We start from the raw sequence: 24346 nt of genomic DNA, 5'->3' as shown, positions 1-24346 counted from the left end.
GACTCTGTACCGGTACCCCCTGTATATAGCCTCCACATTGACTCTGTACCGTAATACCCTGTATATAGCCTCCACATTGACTCTGTACCGTAACACCCTGTATATAGCCTCCACATTGACTCTGTACCGGTACCCCCTGTATATAGCCTCCACATTGACTCTGTACCGGTACCTCCTGTATATAGCCTCCACATTGACTCTGTACCGGTACCCCCTGTATATAGTCTCCACATTGACTCTGTACCGGTACCCCCCTGTATATAGCCTCCACATTGACTCTGTACCGGTACCCCCTGTATATAGCCTCCACATTGACTCTGTACCGGTACCCCCTGTATATAGCCTCCACATTGACTCTGTACCGGTACCCCCTGTATATAGCCTCCACATTGACTCTGTACCGGTACCCCCTGTATATAGCCTCCACATTGACTCTGTACCGGTACCCCCTGTATATAGCCTCCACATTGACTCTGTATCTGTACCGGTACCCCCTGTATATAGCCTCCACATTGACTCTGTACCGGTACCCCCTGTATATAGCTTCCACATTGACTCTGTACCGGTACCCCCTGTATATAGCCTCCACATTGACTCTGTACCGTAACACCCTGTATATAGCCTCCACATTGACTCTGTACCGGTACCCCCTGTATATAGCCTCCACATTGACTCTGTACCGTAATACCCCGTATATAGCCTCCACATTGACTCTGTACCGTAACACCCTGTATATAGCCTCCACATTGACTCTGTACCGGTACCCCTTGTATATAGCCTCCACATTGACTCTGTACCGGTACCCCCTGTATATAGCCTCCACATTGACTCTGTACCGGTACCCCCTGTATATAGCCTCCACATTGACTCTGTACCGGTACCCCCTGTATATAGCCTCCACATTGACTCTGTACCGGTACCCCCTGTATATAGCCTCCACATTGACTCTGTACCAGTACCCCCTGTATATAGCCTCCACATTGACTCTGTACCGGTACCCCCTGTATATAGCCTCCACATTGACTCTGTACCGGTACCCCCTGTATATAGCCTCCACATTGACTCTGTACCGGTACCCCTGTATATAGCCTCCACATTGACTCTGTACCGGTACCCCCTGTATATAGCCTCCACATTGACTCTGTACCGTAATACCCTGTATATAGCCTCCACATTGACTCTGTACCGTAATACCCTGTATATAGTCTCCACATTGTTATTTTACTGCTGCTCTTTAATTACTTGTTACTTTTATTTCGTATCTGTATTTTTTTAAACTGCATCGTTGGTTAGGGGCTCGTAAATTATCATTTTACTGTAATGTCTACACCTGTTGCATTCGGCGCATGTGACTAATACAATTTTATTTTATTTTAGTAAAATGAGGGAGGGTTTGTTACCTGTGTCCAGTACCATCGGCCATGATTTGACGTCCACAGCAGCCGCAGCCTCTTTGGACTTCAACAGCTTCATTATTGCTTGGGTGGTCAGGATACACACCGACTTACTGACCTGTCACACACACAGTGTTATTTGGTTTATTTCACCTTTATTTAACCAGGTAGGCTAGTTGAGAACAAGTTCTCATTTACAACTGCGACCTGGCCAAGAATAAAGCAAAGCAGTGCGACACAAACAACAGAGTTACACATGGAATAAACAAACACAGTCAATAATACAATAGAAAAAGTCTATATACAGTGTGTGCAAATGAGGTAGGATAAGGGAGGTAAGGCAATAAATAGGCCATAGAAGTAATTACAATATAGCAATTAAACACTGGAGTGATAGATGTGCAGAAGATGAATGTGCAAGTAGAGATACTGGGGTGCAAAGGAGCAAATAAATACATAAATACAGTATTGGGATGAGGTAGTTGGATGGGCTGTTTACAGATGAGCTATGTACAGGTGCAGTGATCTGTGAGCTGCTCTGACAGCTGGTGCTTAAAGCTAGTGAGGGAGGTAAGAGTCTCCAGCTTTAGAGATTTTTGCAGTTCGTTCCAGTCATTGGCAGCAGAGAACTGGAAGGAAAGGCGGCCGAAGGAGGAATTGGCTTTGGGAGTGACCAGTGAGATATACCTGCTGGAGCGCGTGCTACGGGTGGGTGCTGCTATGGTGACCAGTGAGCTGAGATAAGGCGGGGCTTTACCTAGCAAAGACTTATAGATGACCTGGAGCCAGTGGGTTTGGCGACGAGTATGAAGCGAGGACCAGCCAATGAGAGCGTACAGGTCGCAGTGGTGGGTAGTATATGGGGCTTTGGTGACAAAACGGATGGCACTGTGATAGACTGCATCCAATTTGCTGAGTAGAGTGTTGGAGGCTATTTTGTAAATGACATCGCAGAAGTCACCCATAGTTATGTTAGTGACAGCTATGTACCTCTACCATCTTCTTGACAGTGGGCAAGATTATTCACAATTAGACTAATATTAGCGAGATTAGGCTAGGCCATGTTAGTGAGATTAGGCTAGGCCATGTTAGTGAGATTAGGCTAGGCCATGTTAGTGAGATTAGGCTAGGCCATGTTAGTGAGATTAGGCTAGGCCATGCTAGTGAGATTAGGCTAGGCCATGCTAGTGAGATTAGGCTAGGCCATGTTAGCGAGATTAGGCTAGGCCATGTTAGCGAGATTAGGCTAGGCCATGTTAGCAAGATTAGGCTAGGCCATGCTGTGAGATTAGGCTAGGCCATGCTAGTGAGATTAAGCTAGGCCATGCTAGCGAGATTAGGCTAGGCCATGCTAGTGAGATTAAGCTAGGCCATGTTAGCGAGAGCTGTGTACCTCTACAATCATTTTGACGGTGGGCAGGGTGGTGGCCAGGTTCTGAGGATGAGGGGGTCTGACGGTGACAGGAACACAGCCAGCGTACAGACACCCATAGAACGTAGCGATCAGGTCAATACCTGGAGAGTGACAAAGAGACCATTAGAGACCATTAAACCCAGTTCAAATCAAGACGCAAGACGTGCAGTTGAGACCGTTTCCACAGTAACGGAGCCTCTACATTGACGTGAGGAAACTTTGAAAAAAGCTTGCGTGCTCTCTCTGTGCTCGTGTCCAGGCGGCTCGGTCTCTCTCTGCTTGTCTACCTTGGTAGCTGCTTGTTTAGCTAACTAGCTGCTTGTCTAGGTAGCTCTCTGTTTCTCTAGCTAGCTAGCTAGCTGCTTGTCTAGGTAGCTCTCTGCTTCTCTAGCTAGCTAGCTGCTTGTCTAGGTAGCTCTCTGCTTGTCTAGGTAGCTCTCTGCTTCTCTAGCTAGCTAGCTGCTTGTCTAGGTAGCTCTCTGCTTGTCTAGCTAGCTCTCTGCTTGTCTAGCTAGCTCTCTGCTTGTCTAGGTTGCTCTCTGCTTGTCTAGCTAGCTCTCTGCTTGTCTAGCTAACTAGCTGCTTGTCTAGGTAGCTCTCTGCTTGTCTAACTATCTAGCTGCTTGTCCGAACACGGAAGGTTAGCGCACTGGTCTCTGATTGGCTAAATGGATAATCGCAAGACTTAAGCTAAATGTAATATATGTTGAATCTTGGAAACTCCAACAGACAACATGAGGCGTTCTAAAACGTCATGTGACTGACTGTTCAGATCAAACAAACTGTTCAAAAACTCCTTAAGACCGTTGAGTCGCATCTTATGTATCTGCACTGGGCTTTAAAGCCCATTAGAGCCCATTAGAGCCCATTAGAGAACACCAGAGCCCATTAGAGCCCATTAGAGCCCAGTAGAGAACACCAGAGCCCATTAGAGAACACCAGAGCCCAGTAGAGAACACCAGAGCTCAGTAGAGCCCATTAGAGCCCATTAGAGAACACCAGAGCCCATTAGAGCCCAGTAGAGCCCATTAGAGAACACCAGAGACCAGCAGAGCCCATTAGAGAACACCAGAGCCCATTAGAGAACACCAGAGCCCATTAGAGAACACCAGAGCCCATTAGAGCCCATTAGAGCCCATTAGAGAACACCAGAGCCCATTAGAGCCCATTAGAGCCCATTAGAGAACACCAGAGCCCATTAGAGCCCATTAGAGCCCATTAGAGAACACCAGAGCCCATTAGAGCCCATTAGAGCCCATTAGAGAACACCAGAGCCCATTAGAGAACACCAGAGCCCATTAGAGAACACCAGAGCCCATTAGAGCCCAGTAGAGCCCAGTGAAGAAGATTAGACCCCAATAAGAATGCTGTGCATTGACTATAGTTCAGCATTCAACACCATAGTACCCTCCAAGCTCATCATTAAGCTCAGGGCCCTGGGTCTGAACCCCGCCCTCTGCAACTGTTTCCTGGACTGGGTCCTGGACTTCCTGATGGGCCACCCAAGTGGTGAAGGTAGGAAACATCTCCACTTTGCTGATCCTCAACACTGGGGCCCCACAAGGGTGCGTGCTCAGCCCCCTCCTGTACGCCCTGTTCACCCTTGAATGCATTGCCACGCACGCCTCCAACTCAATCATCAGGTTTGCAGACGACATTACAGTAGTAGGCCTGATTACAACAATGACGAGACGGCCTACAGGGAGGAGGTGAGGGCTCTCAGAGTGTGCTGTCAGGAAAACAACCTCTCATTCAACGTCAGCAAAACAAAGGAGATGATCGTGGACTTCAGGAAACAGCAGAGGGAGCAGCCCCCTATCCACATCGACGGGACAGCAGTGGAGAAGGTGGAAAGCTTCAAGTTCCTCGGCGTACACATCACGGACAAACTGAAATGGTCCACCCACACAGACAGCGTGGTGAAGAAGGCGCAACAGTGCCTCTTCAACCTCAGGAGGCTGAAGAAATTTGGCTTGACACCGAAAACCCTCAAACTTTTACAGATGTACAACATAGAGCATCCTGTCGGGCTGTATCACTGCCTGGTAAGGCAACTGCTCCGCCCACAACCGTAAGGCTCTCCAGAGGGTAGTGAGGTCTGCACAACGCATCACCGGGGGCAAACTACCTGCCCTCCAGGACACCTACACCACCCGATGTCACAGGAAGGCCAAAAAGATCATCAAGGACAACAACCACCTGAGCCACTTCCTGTTCACCCCGCTATCATCCAGAAGGCGAGGTCAGTACAGGTGCATCAAAGCTGGGACCGAGAGACTGATAAACAGCTTCTATCTCCAGACCATCAGACTGATAAACAGCTTCTATCTCCAGACCATCAGACTGATAAACAGCTTCTATCTCCAGGCCATCAGACTGATAAACAGCTTCTATCTCCAGGCCATCAGACTGTTAAACAGCTTCTATCTCCAGGCCATCAGACTGTTAAACAGCTTCTATCTCCAGGCCATCAGACTGATAAACAGCTTCTATCTCCAGGCCATCAGACTGTTAAACAGCTTCTATCTCCAGACCATCAGACTGTTAAACAGCTTCTATCTCCAGGCCATCAGACTGATAAACAGCTTCTATCTCCAGGCCATCAGACTGATAAACAGCTTCTATCTCCAGACCATCAGACTGATAAACAGCTTCTATCTCCAGGCCATCAGACTGATAAACAGCTTCTATCTCCAGACCATCAGACTGATAAACAGCTTCTATCTCCAGACCATCAGACTGATAAACAGCTTCTATCTCCAGACCATCAGACTGGTAAACAGCTTCTATCTCCAGACCATCAGACTGGTAAACAGCTCCTATCTCAAGGCCATCAGACTGGTAAACAGCTTCTATCTCCAGGCCATCAGACTGATAAACAGCTTCTATCTCCAGGCCATCAGACTGATAAACAGCTTCTATCTCCAGACCATCAGACTGGTAAACAGCTTCTATCTCCAGACCATCAGACTGTTAAACAGCTTCTATCTCCAGGCCATCAGACTGTTAAACAGCTTCTATCTCCAGGCCATCAGATTGTTAAACAGCTTCTATCTCCAGACCATCAGACTGGTAAACAGCTTCTATCTCCAGGCCATCAGACTGGTAAACAGCTTCTATCTCCAGGCCATCAGACTGGTAAACAGCTTCTATCTCCAGGCCATCAGACTGATAAACAGCTTCTATCTCCAGACCATCAGACTGGTAAACAGCTTCTATCTCCAGACCATCAGACTGATAAACAGCTTCTATCTCCAGGCCATCAGACTGTTAAACAGCTTCTATCTCCAGACCATCAGACTGGTAAACAGCTTCTATCTCCAGGCCATCAGACTGGTAAACAGCTTCTATCTCCAGACCATCAGACTGTTAAACAGCTTCTATCTCCAGGCCATCAGACTGATAAACAGCTTCTATCTCCAGACCATCAGACTGGTAAACAGCCATCAAAAGCACATTAGAGGCTGCTGCCCTATATACATAGCCTTGAAATCACTGACCACTTTAATAATATTCACATATTTTGCATTACTAATGTCATATGTATATACTGTATTCTATTCTACTGTATTCTATTATACTGTATTCTATTCTCTTTTAGTCTATGCCGCTCCGACATTGCTCGTCCAAATATTTACATATTCTTAATTCTATTTCTTTACTTTGGATTTGTGTGTATTTTTTTGAAATTGTTAGATATTACTTGTTAGATATTACTGCACTGTTGGAGCTAGAAACACAAGCATTTCGCTACACCCGCAAAAACACCTGCTAAACACATGTACGTGACCAATAAAATTTGATTTGATTTAGAGACCATCAGACACCAACAGAGAACAAGTAAGATGTATAACAGTCTGGAGAGCTATAATCAGAGGGTCAGGGGTCAGGGTAATTACCTGGGGGGTAAACCAGTGCTACGTGATCTCCGGGGTTGAGGTGTCCCTTCTCTATCAGCGCCACGGCAACACGCTCTGCCCGCTTTTGCAGCTGCAGACAGGAAGCAGTGCTGGACACAGTACCCTGGACAACAACATCAGGGTTTCACTGTTAAACAATTATTTACAAATCACCTTATACACTCAATACAGTACAAAACAACCAGAGAAGACATGGACAGTTTGCCTATGGTAAGTGTTGACTGTGTTAGAGAAGACATGGACAGTTTGCCTATGGTAAGTGTTGACTGTTGTTAGAGAAGACATGGACAGTTTGCCTATGGTAAGTGTTGACTGTGTCAGAGAAGACATTACAGTTTGCCTATGGTAAGTGTTGACTGTGTCAGAGAAGACATTACAGTTTGCCTATGGTAAGTGTTGACTGTGTTAGAGAAGACATGGACAGTTTGCCTATGGTAAGTGTTGACTGTGTTAGAGAAGACATGGACAGTTTGCCTATGGTAAGTGTTGACTGTGTTAGAGAAGACATGGACAGTTTGCCTATGGTAAGTGTTGGCCGCTGTTAGAGAAGACATGGACAGTTTGCCTATGGTAAGTGTTGGCCGCTGTTAGAGAAGACATGGACAGTTTGCCTATGGTAAGTGTTGGCCGCTGTTAGAGAAGACATGGACAGTTTGCCTATGGTAAGTGTTGACTGTGTTAGAGAAGACATGGACAGTTTGCCTATGGTAAGTGTTGACCGCTGTTAGAGAAGACATGGACAGTTTGCCTATGGTAAGTGTTGACTGTGTCAGAGAAGACATGGACAGTTTGCCTATGGTAAGTGTTGACTGTGTCAGAGAAGACATTGACAGTTTGCCTATGGTAAGTGTTGACTGTGTTAGAGAAGACATGGACAGTTTGCCTATGGTAAGTGTTGACTGTGTTAGAGAAGACATGGACAGTTTGCCTATGGTAAGTGTTGACTGTGTCAGAGAAGACATGGACAGTTTGCCTATGGTAAGTGTTGACTGTGTCAGAGAAGACATGGACAGTTTGCCTATGGTAAGTGTTGACTGTTGTTAGAGAAGACATGGACAGTTTGCCTATGGTAAGTGTTGACTGTTGTTAGAGAAGACATGGACAGTTTGCCTATGGTAAGTGTTGACTGTGTTAGAGAAGACATGGACAGTTTGTCTATGGTAAGTGTTGACCGCTGTTAGAGAAGACATGGACAGTTTGCCTATGGTAAGTGTTGACCGCTGTTAGAGAAGACATGGACAGTTTGCCTATGGTAAGTGTTGACTGTGTCAGAGAAGACATGGACAGTTTGCCTATGGTAAGTGTTGACTGTTGTTAGAGAAGACATGGACAGTTTGCCTATGGTAAGTGTTGACTGTGTTAGAGAAGACATGGACAGTTTGCCTATGGTAAGTGTTGACTGTGTCAGAGAAGACATGGACAGTTTGCCTATGGTAAGTGTTGACTGTGTCAGAGAAGACATGGACAGTTTGCCTATGGTAAGTGTTGGCCGCTGTTAGAGAAGACATGGACAGTTTGCCTATGGTAAGTGTTGACTGTGTCAGAGAAGACATTACAGTTTGCCTATGGTAAGTGTTGACTGTTAGAGAAGACATGGACAGTTTGCCTATGGTAAGTGTTGACTGTGTTAGAGAAGACATGGACAGTTTGCCTATGGTAAGTGTTGACTGTGTTAGAGAAGACATGGACAGTTTGCCTATGGTAAGTGTTGACTGTGTCAGAGAAGACATGGACAGTTTGCCTATGGTAAGTGTTGACTGTGTCAGAGAAGACATTGACAGTTTGCCTATGGTAAGTGTTGACTGTGTTAGAGAAGACATGGACAGTTTGCCTATGGTAAGTGTTGACTGTGTCAGAGAAGACATGGACAGTTTGCCTATGGTAAGTGTTGACTGTGTCAGAGAAGACATGGACAGTTTGCCTATGGTAAGTGTTGGCCGCTGTTAGAGAAGACATGGACAGTTTGCCTATGGTAAGTGTTGACTGTGTCAGAGAAGACATGGACAGTTTGCCTATGGTAAGTGTTGACTGTGTCAGAGAAGACATGGACAGTTTGCCTATGGTAAGTGTTGACTGTGTTAGAGAAGACATGGACAGTTTGCCTATGGTAAGTGTTGACTGTCAGAGAAGACATGGACAGTTTGCCTATGGTAAGTGTTGGCAGGTACCTTGGCGTTGAGCACCAGGAACAGGGGATGGTCAGGTGTGGCCTGGGCTCTCCACTGGAGAACATCCTGCATGTACAGGAACTATTGGAGACAACCAGGAGATAGTCAGTACACAGACAGAACCAGGAGATAGTCAGTACACAGACAGAACCAGGAGATACTCAGTACACAGACAGAACCAGGAGATACTCAGTACACAGACAGAACCAGGAGATACTCAGTACACAGACAGAACCAGGAGATACTCAGTACACACACAGACAGACAGACAGAACCAGGAGATACTCAGTACACAGACAGAACCAGGAGATACTCAGTACACAGACAGAACCAGGAGATACTCAGTACACAGACAGAACCAGGAGATACTCAGCATGCAGACAGAACAGCAGTTACCTGTGTGCCCAGGTGAAAGGTGAAGAGGAATGGTCTATACCTTGTCTCTGTGTGTCCAGGTGAAAGGTGAAAGGTGAGGAGGGATGGTCTGTACCTTACGTGCCTGGTCATTGTCCTCCAGTTGAGCCACGTCTCTCCCACAGGCCTGAGCAATCCTCTTCCCTGCTACCAGGTTCCCCACGATCATAGAGGCAGGACCCACCTCTGTCCAACACACATCATCATCATCACAATCATCATCCTCACCACCACCTCTGTCCAACACACATCATCATCATCATCATCACAATCATCATCCTCACCACCACCTCTGTCCAACACACATCATCATCATCATCATCACAATCATCATCCTCACCACCACCTCTGTCCAACACACATCATCATCATCACCATCATCATCCTCACCACCCCCTCCTTCCAACACACATCATCATCATCACCATCACAATCATCATCCTCACCACCACCTCTGTCCAACACACATCATCATCATCACAATCATCATCCTCACCACCACCTCTGTCCAACACACATCATCATCATCACCATCACAATCATCATCCTCACCACCACCTCTGTCCAACACACATCATCATCATCACAATCATCATCCTCACCACCACCTCCTTCCAACACACATCATCATCATCACAATCATCATCCTCACCACCACCTCCTTCCAACACACATCATCATCATCACCATCACAATCATCATCCTCACCACCACCTCTGTCCAACACACATCATCATCATCACAATCATCATCCTCACCACCACCTCTGTCCAACACACATCATCATCATCACCATCACAATCATCATCCTCACCACCACCTCTGTCCAACACACATCATCATCATCATCACAATCATCATCCTCACCACCACCTCTGTCCAACACACATCATCATCATCACAATCATCATCCTCACCACCACCTCTGTCCAACACACATCATCATCATCACCATCATCATCCTCACCACCACCTCTGTCCAACACACATCATCATCATCACAATCATCATCATCCTCACCACCACCTCTGTCCAACACACATCATCATCATCACAATCATCATCCTCACCACCACCTCTGTCCAACACACATCATCATCATCACCATCATCATCCTCACCACCCCCTCCTTCCAACACACATCATCATCATCACCATCACAATCATCATCCTCACCACCACCTCTGTCCAACACACATCATCATCATCACAATCATCATCCTCACCACCACCTCTGTCCAACACACATCATCATCATCACCATCACAATCATCATCCTCACCACCACCTCTGTCCAACACACATCATCACCATCACAATCATCATCCTCACCACCACCTCCTTCCAACACACATCATCATCATCACAATCATCATCCTCACCACCACCTCTGTCCAACACACATCATCATCATCACCATCATCATCCTCACCACCCCCTCCTTCCAACACACATCATCATCATCACCATCATCATCCTCACCACCCCCTCCTTCCAACACACATCATCATCATCACCATCATCATCCTCACCACCACCTCTGTCCAACACACATCATCATCATCACAATCATCATCCTCACCACCACCTCTGTCCAACACACATCATCATCATCACAATCATCATCCTCACCACCACCTCTGTCCAACACACATCATCATCATCACCATCATCATCCTCACCACCACCTCTGTCCAACACACATCATCATCATCACCATCATCATCCTCACCACCACCTCTGTCCAACACACATCATCATCATCACCATCATCATCCTCACCACCACCTCTGTCCAACACACATCATCATCATCACAATCATCATCATCCTCACCACCACCTCTGTCCAACACACATCATCATCATCACAATCATCATCCTCACCACCACCTCTGTCCAACACACATCATCATCATCACAATCATCATCATCCTCACCACCACCTCTGTCCAACACACATCATCATCATCACAATCATCATCCTCACCACCACCTCTGTCCAACAACATCGGAATGTTGATATTTGTTTCCTCCTGAATAGATGTTGAGTAACAGTAGGTTCTAACAGTAGGTTCTAACAGTAGGTTCTAACAGTAGGTTCTAACAGTATATAGTTCTAACAGTATATAGTTCTAACAGTAGGTTCTAAAAGTAGGTTCTAACAGTAGGTTCTAACAGTAGGTTCTAACAGTATATAGTTCTAACAGTAGGTTCTAACAGTAGGTTCTAACAGTATATAGTTCTAACAGTAGGTTCTAACAGTAGGTTCTAACAGTATATAGTTCTAACAGTAGGTTCTAACAGTAGGTTCTAACAGTATATAGTTCTAACAGTAGGTTCTAACAGTAGGTTCTAACAGTAGGTTCTAACAGTATATAGTTCTAACAGTAGGTTCTAACAGTATATAGTTCTAACAGTATATAGTTCTAACAGTAGGTTCTGAACAGTATATAGTTCTAACAGTAGGTTCTGAACAGTATATAGTTCTAACAGTATATAGTTCTAACAGTAGGTTCTGAACAGTATATAGTTCTGAACAGTATATAGTTCTAACAGTAGGTTCTGAACGGTATATAGTTCTAACAGTATATAGTTCTAACAGTATATAGTTCTAACAGTAGGTTCTGAACAGTATATAGTTCTAACAGTATATAGTTCTAATAGTATATAGTTCTAACAGTAGGTTCTAACAGTATATAGTTCTAATAGTATATAGTTCTAACAGTAGGTTCTAACAGTATATAGTTCTGAACAGTATATAGTTCTAACAGTAGGTTCTGAACAGTATATAGTTTTAACAGTATATAGTTCTAACAGTAGGTTCTAACAGTATATAGTTCTAACAGTATATAGTTCTAACAGTAGGTTCTGAACGGTATATAGTTCTAACAGTATATAGTTCTGAACAGTATATAGTTCTGAACAGTATATAGTTCTAACAGTAGGTTCTAACAGTATATAGTTCTAACAGTATATAGTTCTAACAGTATATAGTTCTAACAGTAGGTTCTGAACAGTATATAGTTCTAATAGTATATAGTTCTAACAGTATATACTTCTAACAGTATATAGTTCTAACAGTATACAGTTCTAACAGTAGGTTCTAACAGTATATAGTTCTAACAGTAGGTTCTAACAGTATATAGTTCTAACAGTATATAGTTCTAACAGTAGGTTCTGAACAGTATATAGTTCTAATAGTATATAGTTCTAACAGTATATAGTTCTAACAGTATATAGTTCTAACAGTAGGTTCTGAACAGTATATAGTTCTAATAGTATATAGTTCTAACAGTATATAGTTCTAATAGTATATAGTTCTAACAGTATATAGTTCTAACAGTAGGTTCTAACAGTATATAGTTCTAACAGTATATAGTTCTAACAGTAGGTTCTAACAGTATATAGTTCTAACAGTATATAGTTCTAACAGTAGGTTCTGAACAGTATATAGTTCTGAACAGTATATAGTTCTAACAGTAGGTTCTGAACAGTATATTGTTCTAACAGTATATAGTTCTAACAGTATATAGTTCTAACAGTATATAGTTCTAACAGTAGGTTCTAACAGTATATAGTTCTAACAGTATATAGTTCTAAGAGTAGGTTCTAACAGTATATAGTTCTAACAGTAGGTTCTGAACAGTATATAGTTCTAACAGTAGGTTCTGAACAGTATATAGTTCTAACAGTAGGTTCTGAACAGTATATAGTTCTAAGAGTAGGTTCTAACAGTATATAGTTCTAACAGTAGGTTCTGAACAGTATATAGTTCTAACAGTAGGTTCTGAACAGTATATAGTTCTAAGAGTAGGTTCTGAACAGTATATAGTTCTAACAGTAGGTTCTGAACAGTATATAGTTCTAACAGTAGGTTCTAACAGTATATAGTTCTAACAGTAGGTTCTGAACAGTATATAGTTCTAAGAGTAGGTTCTAACAGTATATAGTTCTAACAGTATATAGTTCTAACAGTAGGTTCTGAACAGTATATAGTTCTAACAGTAGGTTCTGAACAGTATATAGTTCTAAGAGTAGGTTCTAACAGTAGGTTCTAACAGTATATAGTTCTAACAGTAGGTTCTGAACAGTATATAGTTCTAACAGTAGGTTCTGAACAGTATATAGTTCTAACAGTATATAGTTCTAACAGTATATAGTTCTAACAGTAGGTTCTAACAGTATATAGTTCTAACAGTAGGTTCTGAACAGTATATAGTTCTAACAGTAGGTTCTGAACAGTATATAGTTCTAACAGTAGGTTCTGAACAGTATATAGTTCTAACAGTAGGTTCTGAACAGTATATAGTTCTAACAGTAGGTTCTGAACAGTATATAGTTCTAACAGTAGGTTCTGAACAGTATATAGTTCTAACAGTAGGTTCTGAACAGTATATAGTTCTAACAGTAGGTTCTGAACAGTATATAGTTCTAACAGTATATAGTTCTAACAGTATATAGTTCTAACAGTATATAGTTCTAACAGTATACAGTTCTAACAGTAGGTTCTAACAGTATATAGTTCTAACAGTATATAGTTCTAACAGTATATAGTTCTAACAGTATATAGTTCTAACAGTATATAGTTCTAACAGTAGGTTCTGAACAGTAGGTTCTAACAGTAGGTTCTGAACAGTATATAGTTCTAACAGTAGGTTCTAACAGTAGGTTCTGAACAGTATATAGTTCTAACAGTAGGTTCTAACAGTAGGTTCTGAACAGTATATAGTTCTAACAGTAGGTTCTGAACAGTAGGCTGGTAGAACATTCGGACACAACCAATGACACATTCTGGAGCCTTGAATGAAAAGTCTGATCGTACCTGGTTGTTTCTGCCGTGGTTTGGGCAGGTTGGTAACACAGCTGTGAGGACACATGAGTACATTGCAGGGGTGGAGAGCTCCTTCCAGAAACCTCTGTTTGGTCTCTGAGATATGGATCCCACCCAGCGGAGCCTTGGGCATTGTGTTGGCAGGGACCAGAGCTAGGCAGTACACCCCCACCTGGTGAATACTGTCTATAGCCTGTTGAAAATAGAATAGACATGCTGACAGGGACCAGAGCTAGGCAGTACCCCCCACCTGGTGAATACTGTCTATAGCCTGTTGAAAATAGAATAGACATGCTGACAGGGACCAGAGCTAGGCAGTACCCCCCACCTGGTGAATACTGTCTATAGCCTGTAGAAAATACAATAGACATGCTGACAGGGACCAGAGCTAGGCAGTACACCCCCACCTGGTGAATACTGTCTATAGCCTGTAGAAAATACAATAGACATGCTGACAGGGACCAGAGCTAGGCAGTACCCCCCACCTGGTGAATACTGTCTATAGCCTGTTGAAAATAGAATAGACATGCTGACAGGGACCAGAGCTAGGCAGTACCCCCCACCTGGTGAATACTGTCTATAGCCTGTTGAAAATACAATAGACATGCTGACAGGGACCAGAGCTAGGCGGTACCCCCCACCTGGTGAATACTGTCTATAGGCTGTAGAAAATAGAATAGACATGCTGACAGGGACCAGAGCTAGGCAGTACACCCCCACCTGGTGAATACTGTCTATAGCCTGTAGAAAATAGAATAGACATGCTGACAGGGACCAGAGCTAGGCAGTACACCCCCACCTGGTGAATACTGTCTATAGCCTGTAGAAAATACAATAGACATGCTGACAGGGACCAGAGCTAGGCAGTACACCCCCACCTGGTGAATACTGTCTATAGCCTGTAGAAAATACAATAGACATGCTGACAGGGACCTGAGCGAGGCAGTACACCCCCACCTGGTGAATACTGTCTATAGCCTGTAGAAAATACAATAGACATGCTGACAGGGACCAGAGCTAGGCAGTACCCCCCACCTGGTGAATACTGTCTATAGCCTGTTGAAAATAGAATAGACATGCTGACAGGGACCAGAGCTAGGCAGTACCCCCCACCTGGTGAATACTGTCTATAGCCTGTAGAAAATACAATAGACATGCTGACAGGGACCAGAGCTAGGCGGTACCCCCCACCTGGTGAATACTGTCTATAGCCTGTAGAAAATAGAATAGACATGCTGACAGGGACCAGAGCTAGGCAGTACACCCCCACCTGGTGAATACTTTCTATAGCCTGTAGAAAATACAATAGACATGCTGACAGGGACCAGAGCTAGGCAGTACCCCGCACATGGTGAATACTGTCTATAGGCTGTAGAAAATAGAATAGACATGCTGACAGGGACCAGAGCTAGGCGGTACCCCCCACCTGGTGAATACTGTCTATAGCCTGTAGAAAATAGAATAGACATGCTGACAGGGACCAGAGCTAGGCAGTACCCCCCACCTGGTGAATACTGTCTATAGCCTGTATACATGTACCTGAAGAGGTGTTGTATACATGATGTATATATACTGTGTTGTACATGAAGAGGTGTTGTTTACATGATGTATATATACTGTGTTGTACATGATGTATATATACTGTGTTGTACCTGATGTATTTATACTGTGTTGTACATGATGTATATATATATACTGTGTTGTACATGATGTATATATATACTGTGTTGTACCTGATGTATATATACACTGTGTTGTACATGATGTATATATATATATACTGTGTTGTACATGATGTATATATATACTGTGTTGTACATGATGTATATATATACTGTGTTGTATACATGATGTATATATACTGTGTTGTACATGATGTATATATATACTGTGTTGTACATGATGTATATATATACTGTGTTGTATACATGATGTATATATACTGTGTTGTACATGATGTATATATATACTGTGTTGTACCTGATGTATATATATACTGTGTTGTACATGATGTATATATACTGTGTTGTACATGATGTATTTATACTGTGTTGTACCTGATGTATATATATACTGTGTTGTACCTGATGTGTATATATATATACTGTGTTGTACCTGATGTATATATATACTGTGTTGTACCTGATGTATATATATACTGTGTTGTACATGATGTATATATATACTGTGTTGTACCTGATGTATATATACTGTGTTGTACCTGATGTATATATATATACTGTGTTGTACCTGATGTATATATATACTATGTTGTACCTGATGTATATATATACTGTGTTGTATACATGATGTATATATACTGTGTTGTACATGATGTATATATATACTGTGTTGTACCTGATGTATATATACTGTGTTGTACATGATGTATATATATACTGTGTTGTACATGATGTATATATACTGTGTTGTATAGGTGATGTATATATACTGTGTTGTACATGATGTATATATATACTGTGTTGTACATGATGTATATATACTGTGTTGTATAGGTGATGTATATATACTGTGTTGTACATGATGTATATATACTGTGTTGTACATGATGTATATATACTGTGTTGTATACATGATGTATATATACTGTGTTGTATAGGTGATGTATATATACTGTGTTGTATAGGTGATGTATATATACTGTGTTGTACCTGATGTATATATACTGTGTTGTATACATGATGTATATATACTGTGTTGTACCTGAAGAACGCGGCTCATCCACTGGAAGCTGCCCTCCTCTGAAGCGTCTGGTCTCTGTTCTGCCACGACTACGATACGCTCATCATGGAGAACCGAGACGGAGAACACTGCTATCCTAGAACACAACAACAACACTGCTATCCTAGAACACAACAACACTGCTATCCTAGAACACAACAACAACACTGCTATCCTAGAACACAACAACAACACTGCTATCCTAGAACACAACAACAACACTGCTATCCTAGAACACAACAACAACACTGCTATCCTAGAACACAACAACAACACTGCTATCCTAGAACACAACAACAACACTGCTATCCTAGAACACAACAACAACACTGCTATCCTAGAACACAACAACAACACTGCTATCCCAGAACACAACAACAACACTGCTATCCTAGAACACAACAACAACACTGCTATCCTAGAACACAACAACAACACTGCTATCCTAGAACACAACAACAACACTGCTATCCTAGAACACAACAACAACACTGCTATCCTAGAACACAACAACAACACTGCTATCCTAGAACACAACAACAACACTGCTATCCTAGAACACAACAACAACACTGCTATCCTAGAACACAACAACAACACTGCTATCCTAGAACACAACAACACTGCTATCCTAGAACACAACAACACTGCTATCCTAGAACACAACAACAACACTGCTATCCTAGAACACAACAACACCACTGCTATCCTAGAACACAACAACACTGCTATCCTAGAACACAACAACAACACTGCTATCCTAGAACACAACAACACTGCTATCCTAGAACACAACAACAACACTGCTATCCTAGAACACAACAACAACACTGCTATCCTAGAACACAACAACAACAACAACACTGCTATCCTACAACAACAACACTGCTATCCGAGAACACAACAACACTGCTATCCTAGAACACAACAACAACACTGCTATCCTACAACAACAACACTGCTATCCTAGAACACAACAACACTGCTATCCGAGAACACAACAACACTGCTATCCTAGAACACAACAACAACACTGCTATCCGAGAACACAACAACACTGCTATCCTAGAACACAACAACAACACTGCTATCCGAGAACACAACAACAACACTGCTATCCTAGAACACAACAACACTGCTATCCTAGAACACAACAACACTGCTATCCTAGAACACAACAACACTGCTATCCTAGAACACAACAACAACACTGCTATCCTAGAACACAACAACACTGCTATCCTAGAACACAACAACAACACTGCTATCCTAGAACACAACAACAACACTGCTATCCTAGAACACAACAACAACACTGCTATCCCAGAACACAACAACAACACTGCTATCCTAGAACACAACAACAACACTGCTATCCTAGAACACAACAACAACACTGCTATCCTAGAACACAACAACACTGCTATCCTAGAACACAACAACAACACTGCTATCCTAGAACACAACAACAACACTGCTATCCTAGAACACAACAACACTGCTATCCTAGAACACAACAACACTGCTATCCTAGAACACAACAACAACACTGCTATCCTAGAACACAACAACAACACTGCTATCCTAGAACACAACAACAACACTGCTATCCTAGAACACAACAACACTGCTATCCTAGAACACAACAACACTGCTATCCTAGAACACAACAACAACACTGCTATCCTAGAACACAACAACACTGCTATCCTAGAACACAACAACAACACTGCTATCCTAGAACACAACAACAACACTGCTATCCCAGAACACAACAACAACACTGCTATCCTAGAACACAACAACAACAACAACACTGCTATCCTACAACAACAACACTGCTATCCGAGAACACAACAACACTGCTATCCTAGAACACAACAACAACACTGCTATCCTAGAACACAACAACAACACTGCTATCCGAGAACACAACAACACTGCTATCCTAGAACACAACAACAACACTGCTATCCTAGAACACAACAACAACACTGCTATCCTAGAACACAACAACAACACTGCTATCCTAGAACACAACAACAACACTGCTATCCTACACAGAACCCCCCCTCCTCACCTCCCCCTGTAGACAAACTTCATGGGCTCCACTGCCAGCGCCGTGGCAACCACATCATCAGCGTTGTGTCTCCGCCCACACACCGTCATCAGCCCGTCCATTCTACCCACGATAAACACCAGGTTGTCCTGGAGACCACACACACAGGGTGGTTAGTCACTGCCCAACACATCTAGTCAAATAAAGTAAAAGGTGTATTTGTCACATGCTTGGTAAACAACAGGTGTCGACTAACAGTGAAATGGATGGTCAGGTCCAGCAGTATGTCAAGTAAAATAAAATGTTATTTGTCACATGCTTAGTAACCAGACTAACAGTGAAATGATTATCTATTGACATCAGCTATACCTAATTTAGCAGCTACATTTAGCAGATATCATGCTAGCAGATACACTACCGGTAAAACGTTTGGAGTCATGTAGTAACCAAAAAATCTAAATAGATTTTATATTTGAGATTCTTCAAAGTAGCCACCCTTTGCCTTGATGACGGCTTTGCACACTCTTGGCATTCTCTCAACCAGCTTCATGAGGTAGTCACCTGGAATGCATTTCAATTAACAAGTGTGCCTTGTTAAAAGTTCATTTGTGGAATTTATTTCCTTCTTAAATGCGTTTGAGCTAATCAGTTGTGTTGTGACAAGGTAGAGGTGGTATACAGAAGATTGTCTTTTACCAAATAGGGCTAAGTCCATATTATGGCAAGAACAGCTCAAATAAGCAAAGAAACGACAGTCCATCATTACTTTAAGACATGACAATCAGTTAATATGGAACATTTCAAGTGCAGTCGCAAAAACCATCTAGCGCTGATGAAACAGGCTCTCATGTGGACCGACACAGGAAAGGAAGACCCAGAGTTACCTCTGCTGCAGAGAATAAGTTCATTAGAGTTACCAGCCTCAGAAATTGCAGCCCAAATAAATGCTTCATAGAGTTCAAGTAACAGACACGTGTCAACATCAACTGTTCAGAGGAGACTCTGTGAATCAGGCCTTCATGGTCGAATTGCTGCAAAGAAACCACTATTAAAGGACACCAATAAGAAGAAGAGACTTGGCCAAGAAACACGAGCAATGGACATTAGACTAGAGGAAATGTGTCCTTCCAACCGCGGTCTTTGTGAGACGCAGTGTGGGTGAACGGATGATCTCTGCATGTGTGGTTCCCACCGTGAAGCATGGAGGAGGAGGTGTGATGGTGTGGGGGTGCTTTGCTGGTGACACGGTCTGTGATTTATTTAGAATTCAAGGCACACTTAACCAGCATGGCTACCACAGCATTCTGCAGCGATACACCATCCCATCTGGTTTGGGCTTAGTGGGACTATCACTTGTTTTTCAACAGGACAATGACCCAAAACACACCTCCAGGCTATTTGACCAAGAAGGAGAGTGATGGAGCGCTGCATCAGATGACCTGGCCTCCACAATCCCCCAACCTCAACCAAATTGAGATGGTCTGGGATGAGTCGGACCGCAGAGTGAAGGAAAAGCAGCCAACAAGTGCTCAGCATATGTTGGAACTCCTTCAAGACTGTTGGAAAAGCATTCCAGGTGAAGCTGGTTGAGAGAATGCCAAGAGTGCGCAAAGCTGTCATCAAGGCAAAGGGTGGCTATTTGAAGAATCTCAAATATAAAATATATTTTGATTTGTTTAACACTTTTTTGGTTACTATATGATTCCATATATGTTACAGTTTTGATGTCTTCACTATTATTCTACAATGTAGAAAATAGTAAAAATAAAGAAAAACTCTTGAATGAGTAGGTGTTCGAAAACTTTTGACCGGTAGTGTACATTTAGCAGACGCATTTAGCAGACATCATGCTAGCAGAAACATTTAGCAGATACATCACGCTAGCCGATACATCACGCTAGCCGATACATTTAGCAGATACATCACGCTAGCCGATACATCACGCTAGCCGATACACCACGCTAGCCGATACATCACGCTAGCAGACATCACGCTAGCAGACATCATGCTAGCAGACACATGCTAGCAGACACATCATGCTAGCAGACACATTCAGCAGACATCATGCTAGCAGAAATATTTAGCAGACGTCATGCTAGCAGACATCACGCTAGCAGATACATTTAGCAGACATCACGCTAGCAGACATCACGCTAGCAGATACATTTAGCAGACATCACGCTAGCAGATACATTTAGCAGACATCATGCTAGCAGATACGTCATGCTACATTTAGCAGATACATCACGCTAGCCGATACATCACGCTAGCCGATACATCACGCTAGCCGATACATCATGCTAGCCGATACATCACGCTAGCAGACACATCATGCTAGAAGAAACATTTAGCAGACATCACGCTAGCAGACATCACGCTAGCAGATACATTTAGCAGACATCATGCTAGCAGATACGTCATGCTACATTTAGCAGATACATCACGCTAGCCGATACATCACGCTAGCCGATACATCACGCTAGCCGATACATCACGCTAGCCGATACATCACGCTAGCCGATACATCACGCTAGCAGACACATCATGTTAGAAGAAACATTTAGCAGACATCACGCTAGCAGACATCACGCTAGCAGATACATTTAGCAGACATCATGCTAGCAGATACGTCATGCTACATTTAGCAGATACATCACGCTAGCCGATACATCACGCTAGCCGATACATCACGCTAGCCGATACATCACGCTAGCCGACATCACGCTAGCCGACATCACGCTAGCCGATACATCCCGCTAGCAGACACATCATGCTAGAAGAAACATTTAGCAGACATCACGCTAGCAGACATCACGCTAGCAGATACATTTAGCAGACATCATGCTAGCAGATACGTCATGCTACATTTAGCAGATACATCACGCTAGCCGATACATCACGCTAGCCGATACATCACGCTAGCCGATACATCACGCTAGCCGACATCACGCTAGCCGACATCACGCTAGCCGACATCACGCTAGCCGATACATCACGCTAGCAGATACATCACGCTAGCAGACACATCATGCTAGAAGAAACATTTAGCAGACATCACGCTAGCAGACATCACGCTAGCAGATACATTTAGCAGACATCATGCTAGCAGATACGTCATGCTACATTTAGCAGATACATCACGCTAGCCGATACATCACGCTAGCCGATACATCACGCTAGCCGATACATCACGCTAGCAGACACATCATGCTAGCAGACGCATTCAGCAGACATCACGCTAGCAGATACATTTAGCAGATACATCATGCTAGCAGACGAATTTAGCAGATACATCACGCTAGCAGACGCATTTAGCAGATACATCATGCTAGCAGATACATTTAGCAGATACATCATGCTAGCAGAAGCATTTAGCAGATACATCATGCTAGCAGACGCATTCAGCAGATACATCATGCTAGCAGACGCATTCAGCAGATACATCATGCTAGCAGACGCATTCAGCAGACATCACGCTAGCAGACGCATTCAGCAGACATCACGCTAGCAGACGCATTCAGCAGATACATCATGCTAGCAGACGCATTCAGCAGACATCACGCTAGCAGACGCATTCAGCAGATACATCATGCTAGCAGACGCATTTAGCAGACATCATGCTAGCAGACACATCATGCTAGCAGACACATCATGCTAGCAGACACATCATGCTAGCAGACACATCATGCTAGCAGACACATCATGCTAGCAGATACATATAGCAGACATCATGCTAACAGATACATTTAGCAGACATCATGCTAGCAGATACACTTAGCAGACATTTAGCAGACATCATTCTAACAGATACACTTAGCAGACACATTTAGTAGACATCATGCTAGCAGACACATTTAGCAGACATCGTGCTAACAGATACACTTAGCAGACATCATGCTAGCAGATACATTTAGCAGACATCGTGCTAGCAGACACACTTAGCAGACATCATGCTAACAGATACACTTAGCAGACATTTAGCAGACATCATGCTAGCAGCTGGGCATGTAAGGATCCTAGTAATAGATAACAGTGAACTCACAGGTCCTACAAAGCCCAGTAGTGACGTCCTGGTGAAGGGTCTGCCACTGATGGGACCTCCTGACGCTCTTACTGGGATGGTCTGGAACAGGCAACAGGACTATGCACACACCACTAGACACACACCACATAGCTCCTAACGCTGTTACTGGGATGGTCTAGACCAGACAACATAACTATACACACCACATAGCTCCTAACGCTGTTACTGGGATGGTCTAGACCAGACAACATAACTATACACACCACATAGCTTCTAACGCTGTTACTGGGATGGTCTAGACCAGACAACATAACTATACACACCACATAGCTCCTAACGCTGTTACTGGGATGGTCTAGACCAGACAACATAACTATACACACCACATAGCTCCTAACGCTGTTACTGGGATGGTCTAGACCAGACAACATAACTATACACACCACATAGCTCCTAACGCTGTTACTGGGATGGTCTAGACCAGACAACATAACTATACACACCACATAGCTTCTAACGCTGTTACTGGGATGGTCTAGACCAGACAACATAACTATACACACCACATAGCTCCTAACGCTGTTACTGGGATGGTCTAGACCAGACAACATAACTATACACACCACATAGCTCCTAACGCTGTTACTGGGATGGTCTAGACCAGACAACATAACTATACACACCACATAGCTCCTAACGCTGTTACTGGGATGGTCTAGACCAGACAACATAACTATACACACCACATAGCTTCTAACGCTGTTACTGGGATGGTCTAGACCAGACAACATAACTATACACACCACATAGCTCCTAACGCTGTTACTGGGATGGTCTAGACCAGACAACATAACTATACACACCACATAGCTCCTAACGCTGTTACTGGGATGGTCTAGACCAGACAACATAACTATACACACCACATAGCTCCTAACGCTGTTACTGGGATGGTCTAGACCAGACAACATAACTATACACACCACATAGCTCCTAACGCTGTTACTGGGATGGTCTAGACCAGACAACATAACTATACACACCACATAGCTCCTAACGCTGTTACTGGGATGGTCTAGACCAGACAACATAACTATACACACCACATAGCTTCTAACGCTGTTACTGGGATGGTCTAGACCAGACAACATACCTATACACACCACATAGCTCCTAACACTGTTACTGGGATGGTCTAGACCAGACAACATAACTATACACACCACATAGCTCCTAACGCTGTTACTGGGATGGTCTAGACCAGACAACATAACTATACACACCACATAGCTCCTAACGCTGTTACTGGGATGGTCTAGACCAGACAACATAACTATACACACCACATAGCTCCTAACGCTGTTACTGGGATGGTCTAG

General features: G+C 43.3%; 1 protein-coding gene across 11 annotated transcripts in view; it reads right to left on the bottom strand.

The window, feature by feature from the left end:
- Nucleotides 1–24346, bottom strand: part of dip2a (disco-interacting protein 2 homolog A) — a 286178-nt gene that overhangs the window by 35986 nt on the left and 225846 nt on the right. For 8 of the 11 annotated variants that reach the window (XM_045704956.1, XM_045704958.1, XM_045704957.1 and 5 more), the window contains 9 exons: nucleotides 22986–23066; nucleotides 18965–19092; nucleotides 16867–16981; nucleotides 14134–14335; nucleotides 9387–9496; nucleotides 8897–8977; nucleotides 6708–6831; nucleotides 2788–2909; nucleotides 1401–1512 (listed from right to left, as the gene is read on the bottom strand). In XM_045704956.1, the coding sequence (XP_045560912.1) occupies nucleotides 1401–1512; nucleotides 2788–2909; nucleotides 6708–6831; nucleotides 8897–8977; nucleotides 9387–9496; nucleotides 14134–14335; nucleotides 16867–16981; nucleotides 18965–19092; nucleotides 22986–23066 (1075 nt within the window). Of the gene's footprint in view, nucleotides 1–1400; nucleotides 1513–2787; nucleotides 2910–6707; nucleotides 6832–8896; nucleotides 8978–9386; nucleotides 9497–14133; nucleotides 14336–15600; nucleotides 15668–16866; nucleotides 16982–18964; nucleotides 19093–22985; nucleotides 23067–24346 lie in introns of those variants that run through there. The other 3 variants (XM_045704951.1, XR_006761253.1, XM_045704959.1) reach the window with 3 other exon arrangements.

The sequence above is a fragment of the Salmo salar genome, chromosome ssa21 (assembly GCF_905237065.1).
Source record: "Salmo salar chromosome ssa21, Ssal_v3.1, whole genome shotgun sequence".
Classification (NCBI taxonomy): Eukaryota; Metazoa; Chordata; class Actinopteri; order Salmoniformes; family Salmonidae; genus Salmo; species Salmo salar.
Note: the sequence above shows the minus strand (reverse complement) of the source record. Positions and strands in the feature narration are given on the sequence as shown.